General features: G+C 46.5%; 2 protein-coding genes across 4 annotated transcripts; one reads left to right on the plus strand and one right to left on the minus strand.

The window, feature by feature from the left end:
* The first annotated feature begins 124 nt into the window (after positions 1-124).
* SURF4 (surfeit 4) lies at positions 125-16,091 on the plus strand. Of its 3 annotated transcripts, none has more exons than XR_014229830.1 (7): positions 125-298; positions 7,797-7,983; positions 9,125-9,201; positions 9,815-9,858; positions 10,848-11,034; positions 11,282-13,163; positions 15,971-16,091. XR_014229830.1 is itself a non-coding variant. In XM_082327425.1 (7 exons), exons 1-7 carry the CDS (start codon positions 251-253, stop codon positions 15,984-15,986), a joined length of 822 nt encoding a protein of 273 aa, XP_082183551.1. In that variant the 5' UTR covers positions 125-250; the 3' UTR covers positions 15,987-16,091. The 3 variants fall into 3 exon arrangements, 2 of the variants coding, with proteins under 2 accessions (XP_082183551.1, XP_082183552.1); XM_082327425.1 differs by having other exon boundaries at positions 11,282-11,544; XM_082327426.1 differs by lacking the exon at positions 125-298 and adding an exon at positions 5,377-5,617 and having other exon boundaries at positions 11,282-11,544.
* Positions 14,473-17,736, minus strand: SURF2 (surfeit 2). The gene is made up of 6 exons (XM_082327433.1): positions 17,582-17,736; positions 17,077-17,231; positions 16,746-16,849; positions 16,102-16,293; positions 15,369-15,538; positions 14,473-14,572 (listed from the first exon to the last, which is right to left on the minus strand). The coding sequence occupies exons 1-6, from the start codon at positions 17,684-17,686 to the stop codon at positions 14,489-14,491; spliced, it is 810 nt and encodes a 269-aa protein (XP_082183559.1). The 5' UTR covers positions 17,687-17,736; the 3' UTR covers positions 14,473-14,488.
* Between the last annotated feature and the right edge of the window lie 91 nt (positions 17,737-17,827).

Raw genomic sequence — 17,827 nt, forward strand, 5'->3', positions numbered from 1 at the left:
TTAAGGGGGCGGGGCGGGAGGGGCGGGGCGCTGCCCGCGGGAGGGAGGGGCGGCCCCGCCCCGCGTGCGCCGGCGCTGCCGCCCGCGCGGCGCCTTTAAGGGCTGGCCTACGTGGCAGCAGCAGCCGAGCGGCGGCGCGGCCCGGCCCGGCGCTCCCTCACGCCCGCCCGCCCTTCCCGCCGCCCTCCCTCAGACCGAGGCCGGGCTCCGAGGCGCGCAGCACCCGGCAGCACCCCTCCCTCCCGCCGCTATGGGCCAGAACGATATCATGAGCACCGCTGAGGACTTCGCGGACCAGGTACGTGCCTGCCTGCCTTCCCTCCTTCTCCTCCGGCCGGGCGGCCTTTGTCCGCTGGGCCGCTTCCTCGGGCGCTGGGGCCGGCTGTGAGGGGGCGGCTCGGCGGGCCCCGCGCTGAGGAGGGGGGTTAGGCCGCCGCCCTGAGGGGCCCGGCTGGGCCGCAGGTGGGGATGGCGGCGGCCCGGCGCGGGGTCGCCGCCTCGGGGCCTGCCCCCCCCCCCGGCGGGGCTGTGGGCATCCTCGGCCGCGCCGCCTCTGAGGGGAGCCTGGGGGCCCGGCCCCCCGCCGGGGTGGGGGCGGCCGGTGCAGGCCCCGCGGGAATGGCTGCCCCCTGCCTTCGTGCGAGCTCTGCGGCTGCTCTCGGGCAGCCCGTACAGCGGAGCAGCCGAGTTCTCCTTGGGAGCTGGGCTTCTCCCTGGGAGCGAATAAATGGAAGGAGAGTAGGAGGCCGAGCTGCTCTCCTCTTCTTGCAAGCCGTCCGGGGTGTGGGAAACCAGGGTGGGGTGATAGTGACAGGAAAGCAAAAATCTAAACCCTGACTGATATCTAGAAACCTAAACTGGAAGAGGTTTGCCAGCACCACAGTACTGTGCTTAAAATTGGGGCAAAAGGAAAGCAAATAAACTGATGCTGTCTTGTAATCCTCTTTACATTTGTTTCAGTGGAGGCCCTTACAGATTTCTCTGTTAAGTAGAAGTTTGTGATCTCTTGCTATATGTGAGAGCAGGAATATTTGGAGTGTAAGTAGTTGATTTGCTGGTGATGGTGTCAGAAAGATCTTCACTGTCATGGTGATTCATCTAATTGAAAATAAGAGGTACTGTTTAATCATATGTAGCAAGTTCTCTGGAAAATCTGATTCTGCCTGGTACTACAACTCTGCCTATTGAAGCAGTGTGAGTTGTGCGGTGCACGATAACACATCACGGCTCTGAGGGGGCTGTGCTGCTTCTGTGTCTTTAACCGAGTCTCACTGGGAAAACCTGTTCTGCACTTCCTCCCCACCCCCAGATGGAAGAGTCGTTTTAGAGACAGAGCTTCTTATGGTGTGTGGAGTATTCAATTTCAGGGGTGTCTGGATCATCTTCATCATGTTTACCTTCTCCTCTCACTCCTTTTAGAGGAGAAAGTAAACTATCACTATAGTCTTTAAATTATTTGCCAAAATTTACAACACTTGTCCTGACCTTCTTATAACACCTCTCTATTTATTCCTGTGTGACTATTTCTAGATGTCTTTAACACCCTTTTTTCATACTGCTGAAAGCTCTTTTGTCCATTTAAAATGCTGTTTGCTTCCTCCTGAAATGAATTTTAAATGGCACAACTTTATTTGTGCTGGGCCACATTCTATTTAAAGATGAGTCTTTCCTTTAGCTGCAGAATTTGGAGTGTTTGCATATGCTTACCCATCAGATTGCAAAACAATTTTTATGGCTTTCCAAGTAACTAACTCCTTTGATAATTCTGCCTCCAAATAGCTGCCTTGTAGCTCAATTGATTCAGTACTGTGTATGCTGGTAAAAATCCGTATCACACCAGTGCAGGAGTGGAGAGATTTATTAAACAATAACCTTTGATATATATATATATTGCGAAGTTAACACTTTGCATTATGGAAAGTGTTAGTTCATCTTGGATTAAAAAAGTACTTGGAACATTTGGACTGAAATTATGTTGAAACTTCCCTTGATGGAGGCGGAGGTAGTGAAGCTGGACAATGGCTGTTCTGGGAGCTGAATGCATTCTCAGTGATATCCTTGCTTTCTCCACGCCCTGTACTAGTGTTCAAGACCTAATGAGCCTTAATTTCTGTAGCATAAAAGCCCTGTGGGAAATGGTACAGCTACTTCCATGGCTTATCAGTAAATCCTGAATGGCTCTTACAAAAGCAAGAATAATCTGTTCCTTACATTTAAACACTAAAACTTAACTTTTCTCAAATACTGTAATTTCCCTTCGAGTTAGCAGATTATGCCTTACGTGTCAAGATACTCAGTAGTAACAAGTGGCTCTTAATCCAGAGGTGAACTAGTGCACTGAAGACGTGGTCTTACAAGGCAGCTAAGCTAGCCTGACAGCTAGCTATCAGTGAAAGGGGTTGTCCTACTTCTCCCAAGGCTACGTTCCCCTCTTCTGTCACACTAGCACTGAGCTGGCAGGAGGAAAAATTGAGTTGACTTTTTCTGTTGGTTCCAATTATCTCATTGTTTAGGTCAAGTGAGCACCAATGCTGGTGGTGGGATCACTTGTGATGAGAACTAGCCATTAGTTTAGCTTGGCTGTAACATGAGTTTGTAGCCTGCAGGTGCGCAGCGTGGCTGGCGAGCTGTTCTGCTCTGAGCTGTTAGCAGCTTCCAAGGACTGCAGCAGAGGAGATGGCTACTTGGTGGGTGTTGGGGGGTGGTTGTCCTGTTGATTTCAGAGAAGGCAACTTATTAGATATTGGGGAGGGCAGGAAAAGCTATTAAGGGTTCTTAAAATCTAGGTGATACACAGTGCAAGGAAATCAGGATCTTGGTTCAGAACGATGCCGAGCTACAGGCTTTATGGGTTGGTTTGTTTTTAAGCCCCATAACACCAGCCCGATGTTATTAATTAAATAATTTGCATACTCAAAAGTTAAGCCCGTTTTGAGTAATACTTGTTGTAATGTTACATGCTAAGCCCTTCATTGCAGTCGCTGTGTATTGCTGACATCATACTGAAAATAGCTGTATCTGGGGCCTGTACTGATTGTTCAGGGTTATAGAACTGGTTGTCTGTCCTCCGAGATCTGCTCCCTCTTATGAAGACTGCAAGCAACTTTTCTGGTGTCTGTAATAATCTTTAGGAATGTGGGTGCCTGGTATTTCTGCCATTCTGAAAAAAAAATATGGGCAAAGATGCAAGGAGACTATTGAGTCATTGTACTGCAGTGAAAGGACTCCAAGGGAGAACCAGACTCTGGAGGTTTTATTTAATTTTCCAACATAAATGCTGATGCACGTTGTTCAGCTAATTCTAACATCTCTATATCCTATTTTGCAGAAAACAGAAGGGAGAAGAAAATGTTTAATTGTCAGTCTGAACTTTTTTGTGTTTTATATTAAAAAACTGAATTTGGAAACTCTCTCGGTAATGTAGTCATGTCAGTGCACTGATCCTTTATTGTTATAAGCCAAATAGCTTATTCTGGTTGGGCTGGGAAAGAATCTTCCCATGAAGAGAGATAGCAAAATGCAATATATGACTAATCAAATCTTTAAAATGGGATTTATTAATAAATAGCCTTTTGGGAAAGGGAATTGGTATACAGCACACTTTAGGAGTGAAAAGGATTGTCATGAGAAATTTTCCTGCAATTAAAAACCTGATTAAGACTGCTGGCAGTGTTCTAGTGGTCAGAGCTCTCTTGCTTTTTGAAATAAGCAGGAAAGCCTCTGTTCCCAGTTTTCACAAATAACTTGCAGACATTGATTAGCCCAATGTGATGGGCGTTGCTGTCCTTGTGATTACTAGGTGGGATCTCCTTAAGTGGATATACATAGGTTGGTGAAAGGAAGTGATTTTTTTTTTCTCTCTGCCAGAAGATTGAGCATCCTATTCCAAAAAGATCACTGGTGTCCCAGGCTGCTAGCAGTCTCTGTCATCCCAGAACAAAGCAATCCCTTAAATGAATACAAGCTAGATATTTGGAATAAGCTTTTATCAAAAGCTCTAGACTAATAATGCTGTGCAGCCCACAGGAGGGCTTTCTGTGTAGATTAGCAGACTGCTGTTCAACATCACCATGATCATAACTTCCCTGATCCAAGAACACACAGAATATACCTAGGTGACACACAAATTCCCAACTCCTGGCTGTGTATTGGCCTTAAAATACCTGTAATTATGGTATGGTATGTACGCTTTTAATAAAATGGTCTGGATTTGTAACAAATTTGAGACTGTTGGAGGTGGGATGCAGTTTGGAAAGCATGGTAAGAGTCAAAACAGAATCACTTTGTTACCTCTCTTTGGGCAGGCCTCTTTATGGGTTTGAATATATCAAGCCTCCTTTTGAAAAATGGGTTTTGAGCAGAGATTTGATTTAGGGATCCCTGGATCCCCTTGTGCATCTTTGTTTGTTAAGCAAAGAGGAGCATTTAAATCTTATCTTTGCCTTCCTAATCCTGTTAGAGGGGGAAGTGGCAACACAAAGCCCCTCTGGTGTATGTTAGTGACTTGGCCAGCAACACAGAACCAGCTGTTCTTCTTTAAAATAGTTTTACTTTAGCATTTTGTTGTCTTTTCTCAAGATGTTTTGCCTCTTGCAAGGAGGCAGTATGTGCTAAGAACAGTTGATGCAAAGCCCGTAGCAGAATAAGCCATCCAATTACTTCATGTCATGAGTTTAACACTGCCACCTCCATCAATCTCGGCAGATTTGTTTTGGCTTACATGTATTGTGCTTAGTGGAGCGCCCGTTTCAAGTCCCATGTCTTAGTTGGATGTGTTTATTGCTGCAGCTACCAAGTTTCCCATATGTGCTGCTTTTATCTATGTGAATCATAAAGGAAGTAGGAAGTGGTCTCAGGGTACAGCATTTGGGCCACATGTTGCTAGTGGTGTGTAGGGACAAAACCAGGGTGTTTGGTACTATTAGTTGAGTCCCACTTCTAGAGATCTCCTGTTTCTTGTAAGTTACTATGCCCTTAGTTAAATTACTTGGGTGATTTATTCTCAAATCCTCTAATCATAACAGGTAACAGACATCAAGTGATTTTATGTTCTCTTCTTGTGGTTATCATGTAACTGTTTTCTTCCTTTCTCTTTGGATCTCCATGGCTAGTTGTTCTTTGGCTTGGGTTTTTGTTCATACAGTCTTTCTGAAGCTTTTTTTACTTCAAGCTTGCTGTGTACTGGGGTTTCAACTTGTGTGTAGCGAAGTAAATGCAGCTACATGAGTTACGGATGTCCAGAGCTGATGTGTGTCATAAGGTTGCTTAGCACTGCAGCTGCCTTAGGCTTCAGTCTTTCTGACTTGTCTTAAGCTGATTGGATGCACACGCTCATGTTTAATAGGTAGCGTTAAATTCTCTCCGTATGCCACGAGAACAGGTAAATGTTAAATGCCTTCTTGGCTTCTTCACCTGGACTGTTGGCAGTTGTTTGGTTTCAGGGAAAGGGAAGATGAGATCGGCTCACATGACCCATTTCAAAACAACAAAGATGAGCCCTGGAGGCAGGTATCGTCTCTAATGTTTGCTGCTTTTTTCAGCCTTTCCACAGCAGTGTTTTTTTCTTTTCCTACAGATGCCCAGCACTTGTGCTCTTCCATTTCCTTCTAGACCAAAGGTGCCTGTTCTGTGTCTTGACAAGGCAGACTTACTTTACAAACCACTTGTGGTTTTGTACTATTTCCAGAACAACTTCATCCTCAGTATTCCTCAGCAAGTTTGCTCAAACACACAGTTAAATCCAGGAGGGAAGAAAGCTGTAAACCAAGATGTGTGTCTCATTTAGTGACAAAGATCACAAATTTTCTTCTGACTCATTCATCCAACTGTTGACATGGTCTAAAAAAGCCTGAAGTGGCAGCCCTGAGTCAGAGTACAGCTGCACTTAAAATGCACTTGATTGACTTGAATCTTGACCCTTAGACTCTGGATGCATGCAGTACAACTAGTGTAGTTTGTTCCAATATAATTAACTATTAAGCATGTTTGCTGGATTTTTTTTTTCTTGTGATAATCTTCAGTTACACAGTAAGCAAGGCTTTTCATTTGCATAGGATTTGGAACAGCCTTTAGTATTTACTAATTACTGTGGCAAGAATAAACTTTCAGGAATGGCTTTAGTCTCCTTTCTCCACACTCGTATATATACTGAGAGCATGCAATGCTGCCAGAACTTTAAAAAAAGATTCTGCCCAGAAAGAAACCCATGAGCTGTATTGTCTGACCTGAAGTCGGTGTAAATACTGAATTATGAAAGAAAAGGTTTGTGTGCCTTTTCTGTCCATTTTTTATATTATAGTTCAATGCTGTCTGGAAGACACCTATAGACATGTGGGTTCCCCCACCCCTTTTCATGCTTGAACTATTCTAATATTGCATAAACTGTATGAATCAATGTGCCTTACAACACATTGAATTGGGGGGGGGGGGGATACTGGGGTTTTGTTAAAAGGCTCCTCCTCCTAGTTCTAACGCAGGGATCTCTGCGGAGTCTGGCAATTCTGTGTGAAGGCTTGTGGCATAGGCATCTACTTTCACAAGTGTCCACCTGCCCAAACTGCTCCTGTCATCTGAAGGTAGAAACCTGCTGGATAATCTTCTAGTTAGTTTTAGATTAAATTTACATTTGTTTCTTACCAGATTGTGCTTACTCAAACAGTAGCATACACTGACTCCAAATGTGTCCTTCTGGTGATCTGGCGAAGCTGAACCCGTGCAAGAAATGGGCCAGCCGGGTGCTAGCTTGCATTCAGAGTGACAATGCAAATCCTAGTGGAAGTCTCCATTAAGTAATAACCAGTGCTGCTTAGGAAACTGGGTGACAGTTAAGTGCTTGTCACAATCTAGAGGCAGTAAGTTTTCCTGTGCACCTCACAGTCCTGTAGAGCACACTAGTCTAGACCCTCCTTGGCAATTCGGTGTTTGTGCCTTTATAATTATTGTAATTGTAGAGCAAGCTAACCAGGGAGTTTCCAGGATGGAGGGGAATGTGGGACCAGGTACATCTTGCATTCCCAAGAGTTAAGGCTCAGCATCTGTTGCGTGATGATATAATTTCCTTTTAACTACCACACTGCATTGTATATATAAATGCCTATTTTCTTTCTGCAGAGGATGCTGTTTTTAATGGAAGTAGAAACTGTGTATACTTGCATAGAGGGTAGAGGGTGCAATTCATGCAATGGCTATGCTGATCCAACAGCTGCTGCTGCTCCACAAGTACATGTGCTTTGCACTGTTGCTTTTCGGAGCTGTTAGAGGGAACTAGCTTGGCAGAAAGCTTATTAAAGTTGTTTAATTTGTACAGAATTAGTCTTCTGTCAGCCTGATTCCCTGAATCAGTTTGTTACAGGGTGTTGAGTGCCTGAGTATGTGGGTGGGAGTAGGATTGCCCTTTCAGCTCCCGGCTATCTGATAGTTGAGCTGTAACATGAAACCCTGAGATAGACAAACTAAAACCAAGGTCAGCCTTCATCTAGTAAGAGCTCCATCAAAACACAGTTCTTACTGCATAGAAAGGGGCTGCTGGAGTCTGCTTTTCTCCCAGTCCTTGGAGTCCAAAATGCTTTTTGGGTGGAGCATGACAAAAGGTTTCCCCACTGCTCCCAAGTGTTCTCAAACTGGAGCGGAGAAGAATTTCATTAAATCCAAGTCCCAAGTATGCGTTTCTCTAGATGCTGATGACCCTGTGTGCATGGGAACTGCTGACCTCAGAGGCTGCAGAGTGCATGGATCTGTTATGCCTTGAGTATCACCTTGCCTTCCTTCCCTGCTAATGATGCTGTCTGCCCATGCAGTTCCTGAGGGTGACGAAGCAGTACCTCCCTCACGTGGCCCGCCTGTGCCTGATCAGCACCTTCCTGGAGGACGGCATCCGCATGTGGTTCCAGTGGAGTGAACAGAGGGATTACATTGATGGCACATGGAACTGTGGCTATTTCCTGGCCTCCATCTTTGTGTTCATAAATCTCTTCGGACAGCTGAGTAAGTGGCTCTAAGGCTGTTAAGGTGGATGCCAGAGCACTCCAGTGTGTCTGCCACCCTGGCTCATGTAAGCACTGTGAATCATGTAAGCGTGGGACGCCTCACTGATTTCTTAATAGCCACTGACAGCTTAGACCTGATAACACTACATGGGCTGAATGAAAAGAACTCTTAATTGACCTGCTTCAGCCTTTCCTGGAAGAAGTCTTAGAGAATTTATTGTGACATGCTATCTCTGAGTCAGAGATGCCAAGAATCCATTAGGACAATCTGTTTTCAATTCTGTACACGGATTTATAAACACATACCACGCACCCTGAATTCTCTAAATGAAATACTCATATTTTCTTAAACAGGGCAGTGCTAAGACTTTCTCAGCCTGCTGGTTTTATGGGTATTAATCTCAATGGCAAAGTCTTATCCCGCAGTTGGTACACTTAAGCCTGAGAGAGGTGCTTCTGTCAGGCTTTCAAAGCCCAGGAATCAAAATAATCCCAGCAGCAGAGCTTCTCTATGTGTGCTAGGTGGACTTAGGGTATCAGAAATGGAGAGAAGTAAAATTCTTTTCCGTTTATGTTCTTGATTGCTCTGCCAATTTCTTGCCTTGTGTCTGGGGTTTTTTTTACCGTCATATTTTTGTGTAGAGAGTCAGCTTAATTTAATGTAGGTACCAGTCCTTGTGTCAAAGTGGCAAAGGCTGTCAGTGCTTGAAGAAGGATATAAAACAAAAAGCTTTCAAGGAAAAGGAGTGCAGCATGTTTGCCCTAACAGTTATCTCATTAAAAAAAAAAAAAAAAAAACCAAATCCATGATAAGTTGAGTTTCTTTTTAACTTCTTTTAATGCTTTAACACTGATAGCTGCTGTACAGTGCTGTGTGTTGGGGACTGCGTTCAGCATGTGCTTACCCTTTGTAAAATAAAAGATACTTCCGGAATTATAAAATATTTTAAAATGCACTAAAACTTCTTGGTTCTCAAACCAATTTGTGCCAGTGTGCCATTAAAATTTCCTGCCTGATGTTCTCCGTGGCACAGTCGAAAGAAATCAGAGTCTGCTCAGTTCAAAACAAGCTACCATTCCTGCAGCATCTTTTCCTGTGCAAGGTAGAAGTGTAACTGTGTTCAATTTCCCCAACTCAGGCGGCTGTATCCTGGTGCTGAGTAGGAACTTTGTGCAATATGCCTGCTTTGGACTGTTTGGAATTATAGCATTACAGGTAGGAGGCTTAAGTCTTCAGCCCTTCTAAACCATATCTTTCAAATCTTCTCTCTTAGCCCCAGTACTACAAATATCTTTAAATACAACTCGCAGCCCTGGAATTTTTCTCCACCCTGGCCTAGTGCCAGTCCTCAATGGCATTGAACTATTTTGCTGCTTCTGTTCTTCTGATGTCTCCCCTAATCCTTGCCTGTAATTGCAATTAGTCAGCTGGAGATGTTGCTTCAATACTTGACCAATTTAGCAGAAGTAACTTGCAGTTTACCTCTGTCAGTAACGTACCAAATGTGGAACTTGCAGTTGCTTTGGCCTTCAGCACACAGCTCTTAGAAAGGACTCTCCCTTCACAAAGGATCCTAGCTAGTAGCATCCTTCCTGTTCAAAACCAACGAATCTTTGTGGGGGCTAAAGCACAAGTCAAATTCTGGCTTCTATTCCCTGTTTTACACTGACTCATTGGACCACATTGATGTAACCTACCTTGTTTCCTTCAGTATAGCGTACTTCTAATTGACTTCTGCTGTGGATAGTACAGGGTTAAGATCATAACATAAATTCAGAACTTCAGTGTCATTTATATGGCGTTTTAACCTGTTTTCTTCTTTGCCTAGACTATTGCATACAGCATTCTATGGGACCTGAAGTTCTTGATGAGGTATGTCTACTTCTTAAAGTTTTTATCAAAACAGAATGAAAACTGTTGTCTGTCACTGCCACCCTCTGTCAGAGGAGATGATCTTTGTACATAGTACTTACTAGAAAGATTTTATAACTGATGCATTTACATTAAACAAGAAATGACAGCACTTAAAAATACCTGTACAGTCTGTGTTAAACCATAGACAGCAGGCTCACTGCTGTAGAAAGGAAAGACTAATCCTAACCCGCTAGGATCTAAGTGTTTCTGCTGCGAACCTCCTTGCTGAGAGCTCACAGACCGCTGTCTAGACTGGATCAGTGAGCTGCTGTTATTTCCTAAATGGGTAAAATAGCAACTGTGCTTATGCATGACTGAAGCCATTTTCCAAGAAAACTAAAGAATGTAGATATTAGAGTGGTTTCTGGGATTTTGAATCTCGTAACACATTCACTAAGTAGAAGACAGGGTTCTTAAACGTGAGCTTTCTTGTCAAATCCTGAGTGATGGCTGTCTGTTACCTTTTCACCCCTCTCCTCTGAGGGCAGGGCAGGGGGCAGCAGGGGAACTATACTCTGGGCTTACTACAACCCTGTAAATGTGTAACTTCTTTTAGCAGCACTGCTGTTCTGTTTTCTCAAAGCAACCTCTGAACTACTTTGGCATATATGGCTAAACCTGAGGTACCGAATAACTTCAGCACAACTAAATTCACGTGGTAACAGATGCTAAGCAACTGTGCCTGAGGTGCGGGTGCTGGACTTCTCTGGCAGGCTGTACGTGCCTACATGGGCTTGTGTAAATCATTGTGTACAGTGCTGCTGTTTCAGCTGTGAAGTCTAATGCAGACACGCATCGCAAGGTGCAGAGTAGGTCACTCCTCACGAGCATGCAGATTCTTACTGAGTTGAAACTGTCAGCTTGCACTGATGCACAGGTTTAATAAACTGCTTTTTTTTTTTTTTCTCCCCCCCCCCCCCCCCCCCCCCATTTCTGTCTTTCTGTAGGAACCTTGCCCTTGGGGGAGGCTTGCTGCTGCTTTTGGCAGAGTCGCGCTCAGAGGGGAAGAGCATGTTCGCTGGTGTCCCGACCATGCGGGAAAGCTCTCCCAAGCAGTACATGCAGCTGGGGGGCCGTGTGCTGCTGGTCCTCATGTTCATGACACTGCTACACTTTGATATGAACTTCTTTTCTGTGAGTATCTGAGCCTAAAAGTATGAGTTAAGGAACTAGAATGTAGTACCAACTTCCAGATTGGCTGCAGGACCTACTCAAGGCTTATCATTTAAGTCTATCTTTTAGTAGAATTAATATTTGGAGAAGTTATTAAATCATTTATGCCATGACAATTTGGTCTGCTGAACATATCCACGCTCTGTTCTGATGTTTCTGTATCAATTTTAAGACCCATATGTAAGCTTGTGGGTTTTTTTCCTTGCAGATTCTGCAGAACATTGTGGGCACAGCCCTGATTATCTTGGTGGCAATTGGCTTCAAGACTAAGCTGGCTGCCTTGACTCTAGTCATCTGGCTCTTTGGCATCAACATCTACTTCAATGCCTTCTGGACCGTCCCAGCCTACAAGCCCATGCACGACTTCCTCAAATACGATTTCTTCCAGACCATGTCTGTAATTGGAGGGCTCCTTCTCGTGGTTGCACTGGGCCCTGGTGGAGTCTCCATGGATGAGAAGAAAAAAGAGTGGTAACAGGAATAGCAACACTTCTTGGGACATAAAAGATATTAAGTCCAGAACTGATTCTCTATGGATTCAACAAAAACTGCCAGCATTTTACACGTACATGCCCCCTTCCTATTAAAGGCACAGATGTTTTGAATTTGATTTACAGTGGCACCAGTAATATAATAGATGAAATTCTATTTCTTCAAGGAATGTTGCCTAGGCTTATTCTAACTTCCTAGATTTGGAACTAACCCAAGGAACCTGCATCTTGCTGATGCTTCAGTGAGTTGCAGTACAACAGTTGCTGTCTTTAATGTCAGCAGTGTTTTAAAATTTGAAGTACTGTGAGCAGATACAGCTGTATCATTCAGTGTGCTGTTGGGGTCTAGCTATAACTAAAAAAGTGGATCCCCTTTCTTGCCCTCATCAAAACTCTTGTGCATAAGGAGTTCCATTGCTGGTTATAGCATTGCTTATCAAGGTGGAAAGCAGCATAAAAAAAAAAATCACTGTTGTTTTGCTGCTCAGAGGCCTGTAATTCCATTTTGTTTAACAAGAGGGGAGGTCTTTCCTGCCCCCAAATAGAAGGCAAAAAGAAAATCCTGAAAGTAGCTGTACCCCCCCTCTAGGTAAGAAGAGGGAGAGGGTTTTGTAACATGTCCCGCTTCTGCTCTTGAGGGGAACAAGGGAGAAGCCTGTATTGCTAATCAGGAATCCTGTATGGCTAATCAGATTTCAAGAAGGAAGCGGGGGAAGATACTCCTGAGGAGACAGAATGTTAGATTCTGTTAAAATTCTGTGCCAGAAGAACTCTATTCAGCATTCTTTCCCTAAAGTTGCCCCTCCTGAATTCCCAAGAAGGGAGTCAAGCTGTGCTGCAGGTTCCATAATAAAAGCTCCTTTCTGCTATTAACCAGCTGCCATCCATATACACCCCAAATTCATATCTGAATTGCAGGTTATTGGTGAAGATGTCTTCAGAATTACAGAAACTCCCCTTTTGCCTGCACTCAGTACATGCAAGATGAGAGCAGTCAATCTTCTAATCTGTAGTCTTTGCTTCTTAGATTCACTTCTGTCAGTCTCTCAGCTGTACAAGTCCCAGTTGGCCGCGCAGTAGAGGAGCTGGGGTGCTGAGCTCTCGAGTGCAGCCCCTTCTCTCTGCCATCTCGGACCATACCTGAGATGTGGAGGGAGGAAACGTGGAAGTCAGCTGCGTGCTGCCGTAGCCCCGGTTCTCAACTCTATATGCATAAAGTTATAGCTGAAGAATGCAAGTGCAAAGCCTGTGCAGTGAATGAGCAGCCAGGGATGTGACTTGCATGTTCAGAGAGGAACTCCTCAGCATGACGGCGAGGAGAGAGGAAGGCCCCGTATTCACCTCTTCAGTGCCACAACCTCTGTGCCAAGAACATGCTTAGCGCTGCTCAGAGGAGGTGTTTTGTCCTCTGCTAGTCAGCTAGGTGAACCTGTTTCACTAGATCATGAAAGAATTCTAGAAAGCATGAGCCCTGCCAGCTTGCTGAGGTGACACTGATTCCTTGCACTGTCGTCTCCCTTGAGAAAGCTGCTCAGCTGTTTGTTCAAGGAGTGATTCAGCTGAACACCTCCAGCAGGAGCTGTTGAGCAGGGTCTCCTGGTAAGGACACTAACCTGGACAGTTCAGTTTAACGGTTGCATTTTAGGAGAGAAAACTAGGCTGAACAGATGACAAATAGAAGAGCACTGTTGAATGCTAGACCAGTGATTTCATCTTAAGGGGAAAATAGCCTATGTAGTAGCAAGATGTGCTGCTGCCGAAGGGAATGTGTTGGTATGTGGGGGTAGATGGGCGGGGAAGCCAGCATTTAAGTTCAGGTTACACAGAAGGCTTTCTTTTTAAATAGGTTTTGCAAGGGAAGTTTTCACCTCAGGTGTTCACTGTGCCTGTCTCTTCATAGCAAAATGAACTGGTCCTTCCAGTACGGATACGCAGCACGGGATGCTTTTGCTTGGTTTCACTGCAGGTCCTAGAATGGTTTTGAACTGCATCAAGGCAGCCATTCTCTGATATCTTAACTGCTGTTGATGTTCATAGTATTTATAAATGGAATGATAGAAACAACTCCTCTAAGTAGCCCTTAAGTTGGCTTTCTCAGCTTTTGTGTCCTGTCTAGGAGGACGGACTAGTCTGAAATATTGACCAGTGTCCTCTGTGAAAATCAAGTCCCCTTTCTGTCCAAAGGCCCCAGAAGAGGAACCGGTACTGTCCCTTGCAGCAGAAACACTTCAGTACTAAAGGGGCAGAGTTAGGTGGAGGGCATTATAAGATATTTCTAGGCAGCGCAATATGCAGACTTACTAACTGTGAGTCCTGATGCGGAAGATTCTGGTTTCCTACATACACTGCTGTATTCATGCATCTCCCAAAAATAGGGTGACCTCTCCCCGTGGCTGAGAAGCTCTCACAAGCAGGATGTCAGCTATCAATTGGCTCTGCAAAGTGTTCTGGAATTCATTCTGAATATATTTTTGCTTTCTATGTGGAAAAAGAAATAAGTATAAATTCTCATTTTATGCTGTATTTTGTACCTTAGTTGTGTTTGAAAATGTTTTGATTTTTGGAAACAATCAAAATAAAACAATGGCATCTTTGTATCCACCTGGCGTGTGTGACTGGTGCCACTCTGCAGATGGGCTGCCTGGAAATGCTGGCTAGTGGTCCTGTGGGCTTTTTCTCCCACCTACTGAAAATCACCTTTCCATACAGAGCTCCGAGCTCCGGGCCGCCTGTACTTGGCTGCAGCAGTCATCCTTCCCGTGGTGGGGGTGGCTTGAGGCTGTTAGAGTACAACTTCATTCCACCCTACTGTTCCTCTCCCCAGCTGTAACAGTTAACTGGAATGGGCAAACCCTCCAGGCAGTCTTGTGCACCCTCTGGAATTGTTACACAGCAGGCTTCAGGCCATGTATTTATCATAAAATTTATTTGCCGTTGGTTGCTTTCTTGAAGTTCTTGGGTTTTCGATGATGACTCTTGAATTTCTTCTTTAAAGGGCCCGACTGTTTCTGTAGAGAAAAAAAGTTAATCAATCAGCTTATTTCCAAAACCCAAATCCAGCCCTGCCCAAGACAGCTTAAAGAGAAACTGAGTGTGGTTTCTCTCCTTTACCAGCAGAGACAGAACAGGCGCAGCCCTGGTCGCAGCGCCAGCCAGGTGTCTCCTTGCCCTGCCCTGCAAGTTCACGTTCCTTTCTCTGACAGGCACCTGGTTTCATGAGCTACAAACAGCGATGGTCTCCCTGTAGAAATGAGCCTGAACTTCATCCAGCCGTAACTTTCCAGTTTGATACAGTTATAAAGGATCCAGCCCCTTCCTCAGGGGCTGCCTTAGAGCATTAAAGGTTTATCTGTCTTTATGCACGTAACATCTGCCTGCTTCCCAAACTGAGAAGGATCAGGGATGTCCTGTAAGGCAGGACCTGGCCAGCTCCTCAAAAGAGGCAGAAAAAGGGTCTAGAAGGACCCTGTGACTTCAAAAGGGTTTAATTAGCGTGCGTGTGTTTATGGGGAGGAAGACTACAGAACCCACAAGACGCTCTCCAGTCTCCCTGTTAAAGAGAGCGTGCAGCAGGATCCCATCAAAGACGAGCTATTTATACAGGCAGGAACATCCCTAGTTAGAGCAGACAGGATAAACATTCACTGGTACTAATTCACGCCTCGGGATGCGAGGCAGTGGCTGGCGCACGGGGAAAGCCTATTCTGAACAGCTTTGCACCTTCTGCTGGCTCTCAGACAGGAATAGATCAGACAGACACCTACGGGATGGGATCTCGGTTCCACGCGGCAGCGTGACTCCCACCTTTCCCCTTTTTTTGCCAACAACTGCTCCGCTGACATCCATTCTTCCGCCGTCCTCTCCATTCGCGTCACCGTTCTGCTTGGCCCCCTCGTCCTCGCTGTCTGTTGCAAAATCATCGCTGCCCTTTGTGGTTTGTGGAGCTGCGGGGCTTTTTTCTGGGAAGAGTGCGGCTAAAATACAAAGATTTAGCTCGGGATCAGTTCCCTGTGCAGACAGGCTCTGCCTTCCCCTAACTTTACTTTGAGGGCACCTTAAAGGTGATTTGCCAAGCTGCTCCCAGTCTCCGAGCAGATACGTGTCACTACTGAAATACCTGGGAAATAAACACATTTTTTATGTGTTTTACGAGGAACGTGCCTCTCGCCAGCCCCGTTGTGGGAACTGCTCAGCCCAGGCAGCTCTGTGTCTGCTCTCCTCCAGCAAGGCAGCGTCTCCAGATGAAGTCAGCAGGACAGCCTGACCAGCTCCCATCAGACGGGAGCACTTGCTGCAGAGAAACCTGTAGCAGCAAATCCCAGTGGATCTTGTATCCCTCCCCTCACACCTTATGTGATCCAGCCCTGGTTATTACCTAGAAATAACTGCTATTTCTTATTTGGCAGTGGCAAGCTTTTCTGAAACCCAAGAACCCCCAACTGGATGGAAGTCACGTGCCGCCGGCACACAAGCAGCCAGGAGAAAGTGAGGGACAAACTCCCTTCAGGACACAGACGATACCAACGTTCTCACTCACGTGGATACAGGTCACTCATGCTGTCATCCGTCTCCTCTCCGTCCTCATCGCTGGACTTTGGCTCCCAGAATTCCTCTTTTCTGTAAGGCTGCCTGCTCCCGTTCGTTTGGTCGTCAGGGTGCTGCGTCCGCTGCTTCTTCTGTCGCAAGCAGGCAGGGACGTACTCCACTCCTTCCTTCTGGCACTCCTCATCTAACAGCGCGAGGGGCCGGGCAGCACTTAGCAAGGCTGCCCAGTCACCTCATTGCTTTTCATTTCCAACTCTAGCTTATATTAAATGCAACTCAAAAGCATGTCAAGCTCCAACTCTAATATACATTCATGTAATCTACAGCGATGCTATGGACCATGAAAGATGGGAAGGGCATTCATGCAGAGACTCTGCTGGCCGTGTGAACCACCCTCTCTGGGGAAGTTTTAGAAGCACTCCTCTCAAGTAAGGGCGTTCCAAGGCATTTTCTAGAGGCCTATTGCTCCCTACATCTGGCATCTTCCTTCCCAGCTGAGGAGCACACACAGCAACAGCAGTACATTACTGTCAGCCTAAAGAAAATGTATCCCCTTCTTTCATGTAGAGCTACTGGAATCTAAGCAGCTCAGGGAAAAAAAAGTTAGCTGGTTGTACCTTCAGAAAAGCCACTTACAGGTTTTTAGGGCCTTCTGATAGCGCTTCCCTTGGACATGACGCAGCACGTGCTCTGGCAACTTGTTGATGTGTCGGAGAGTGAGCTTGCAAAACAGCTGGTGGCTGACAGACACAGAAAGAAAGAAAGAGCCAGCGGCAGAGTTTAAGTGTGCTACCACTCAATAACTTCTCACTTATAAGCACTGTGCTCAAAGTTGATAAATACTTTATAAAGACTTTCCCAGTCTCCCAAAACCCATAAAGACTCAAGAACTTTGTAAAGGTTGACCACTTTATGTCTGAATTTGAACAAAGTGTGCAGCATACCACACAAGAGGAAGAATACGTACAGATTCTTTGTGCTGGGCACTATATGGGGCTCAAACTTGCCATAGTCGAACTCTCTGGCTGTCTTTATCAGCCGCTGATACTTCTTGCCATTAGTGTAAGCCTGCAGCTCCGACAGCCGACATGGCATCTCGTGGCCTGTCAGCCTGCATCTCACCTGAAGAAAAACGATGTCTGGTCAGGGAGGCCCAGGGGATCGCCCCAGGGCTGGCGAGGGCAGGAGAGACCCCAGGCTCCCACCAGCGTCCTCCTCCCCGGCCCTCCTCCGACTTCCACGGCGGGAGAGAAGCCTCCGGGCCAGGGAGCTCCCCGGGGCCGAGCCCAACTGCGGGCACCTTCCCGGCCTGCTGCCAGCCGGCCTTGTCCCCCCTCAGGGGACGCGGCCCCGGCCTCCCCCACGACCCCCTCAGGGAGGCGCTCCCAGCCCCCCCTCATGGCCGCGCTCCGGGGGCGGCCCCGGCCCTCGAGGCGCCCCCCCAGCCCCGCACGGCCCGGCTCCAGCCCCACCTTGCCCGGCTCCGCGAGGCTGAGGAGCGGGTGCTGCCGCAGGAAGAGCCGCTCCGCCTCGGGCAGCGCGGCCCCGGCCGCGCCGGCAGGCCCCGGCCCCGCCATAGAGAGGCGCCGCCAGAGAGGAGCTCGCCTCAACTTCCGGTGCCGGCCACGCCGGGAAGCAGCCGGTACCATAGAGAGGGGAGGCTAGAGAGGAGCCTGCCCGCGCCGGGGTTGTGTGGGCTGGAGGCGGGTGGCGGCGCG

The sequence above is a fragment of the Platalea leucorodia genome (assembly GCF_965183815.1).
Source record: "Platalea leucorodia genome assembly, chromosome: 15".
Lineage (NCBI taxonomy): Eukaryota > Metazoa > Chordata > Aves > Pelecaniformes > Threskiornithidae > Platalea > Platalea leucorodia.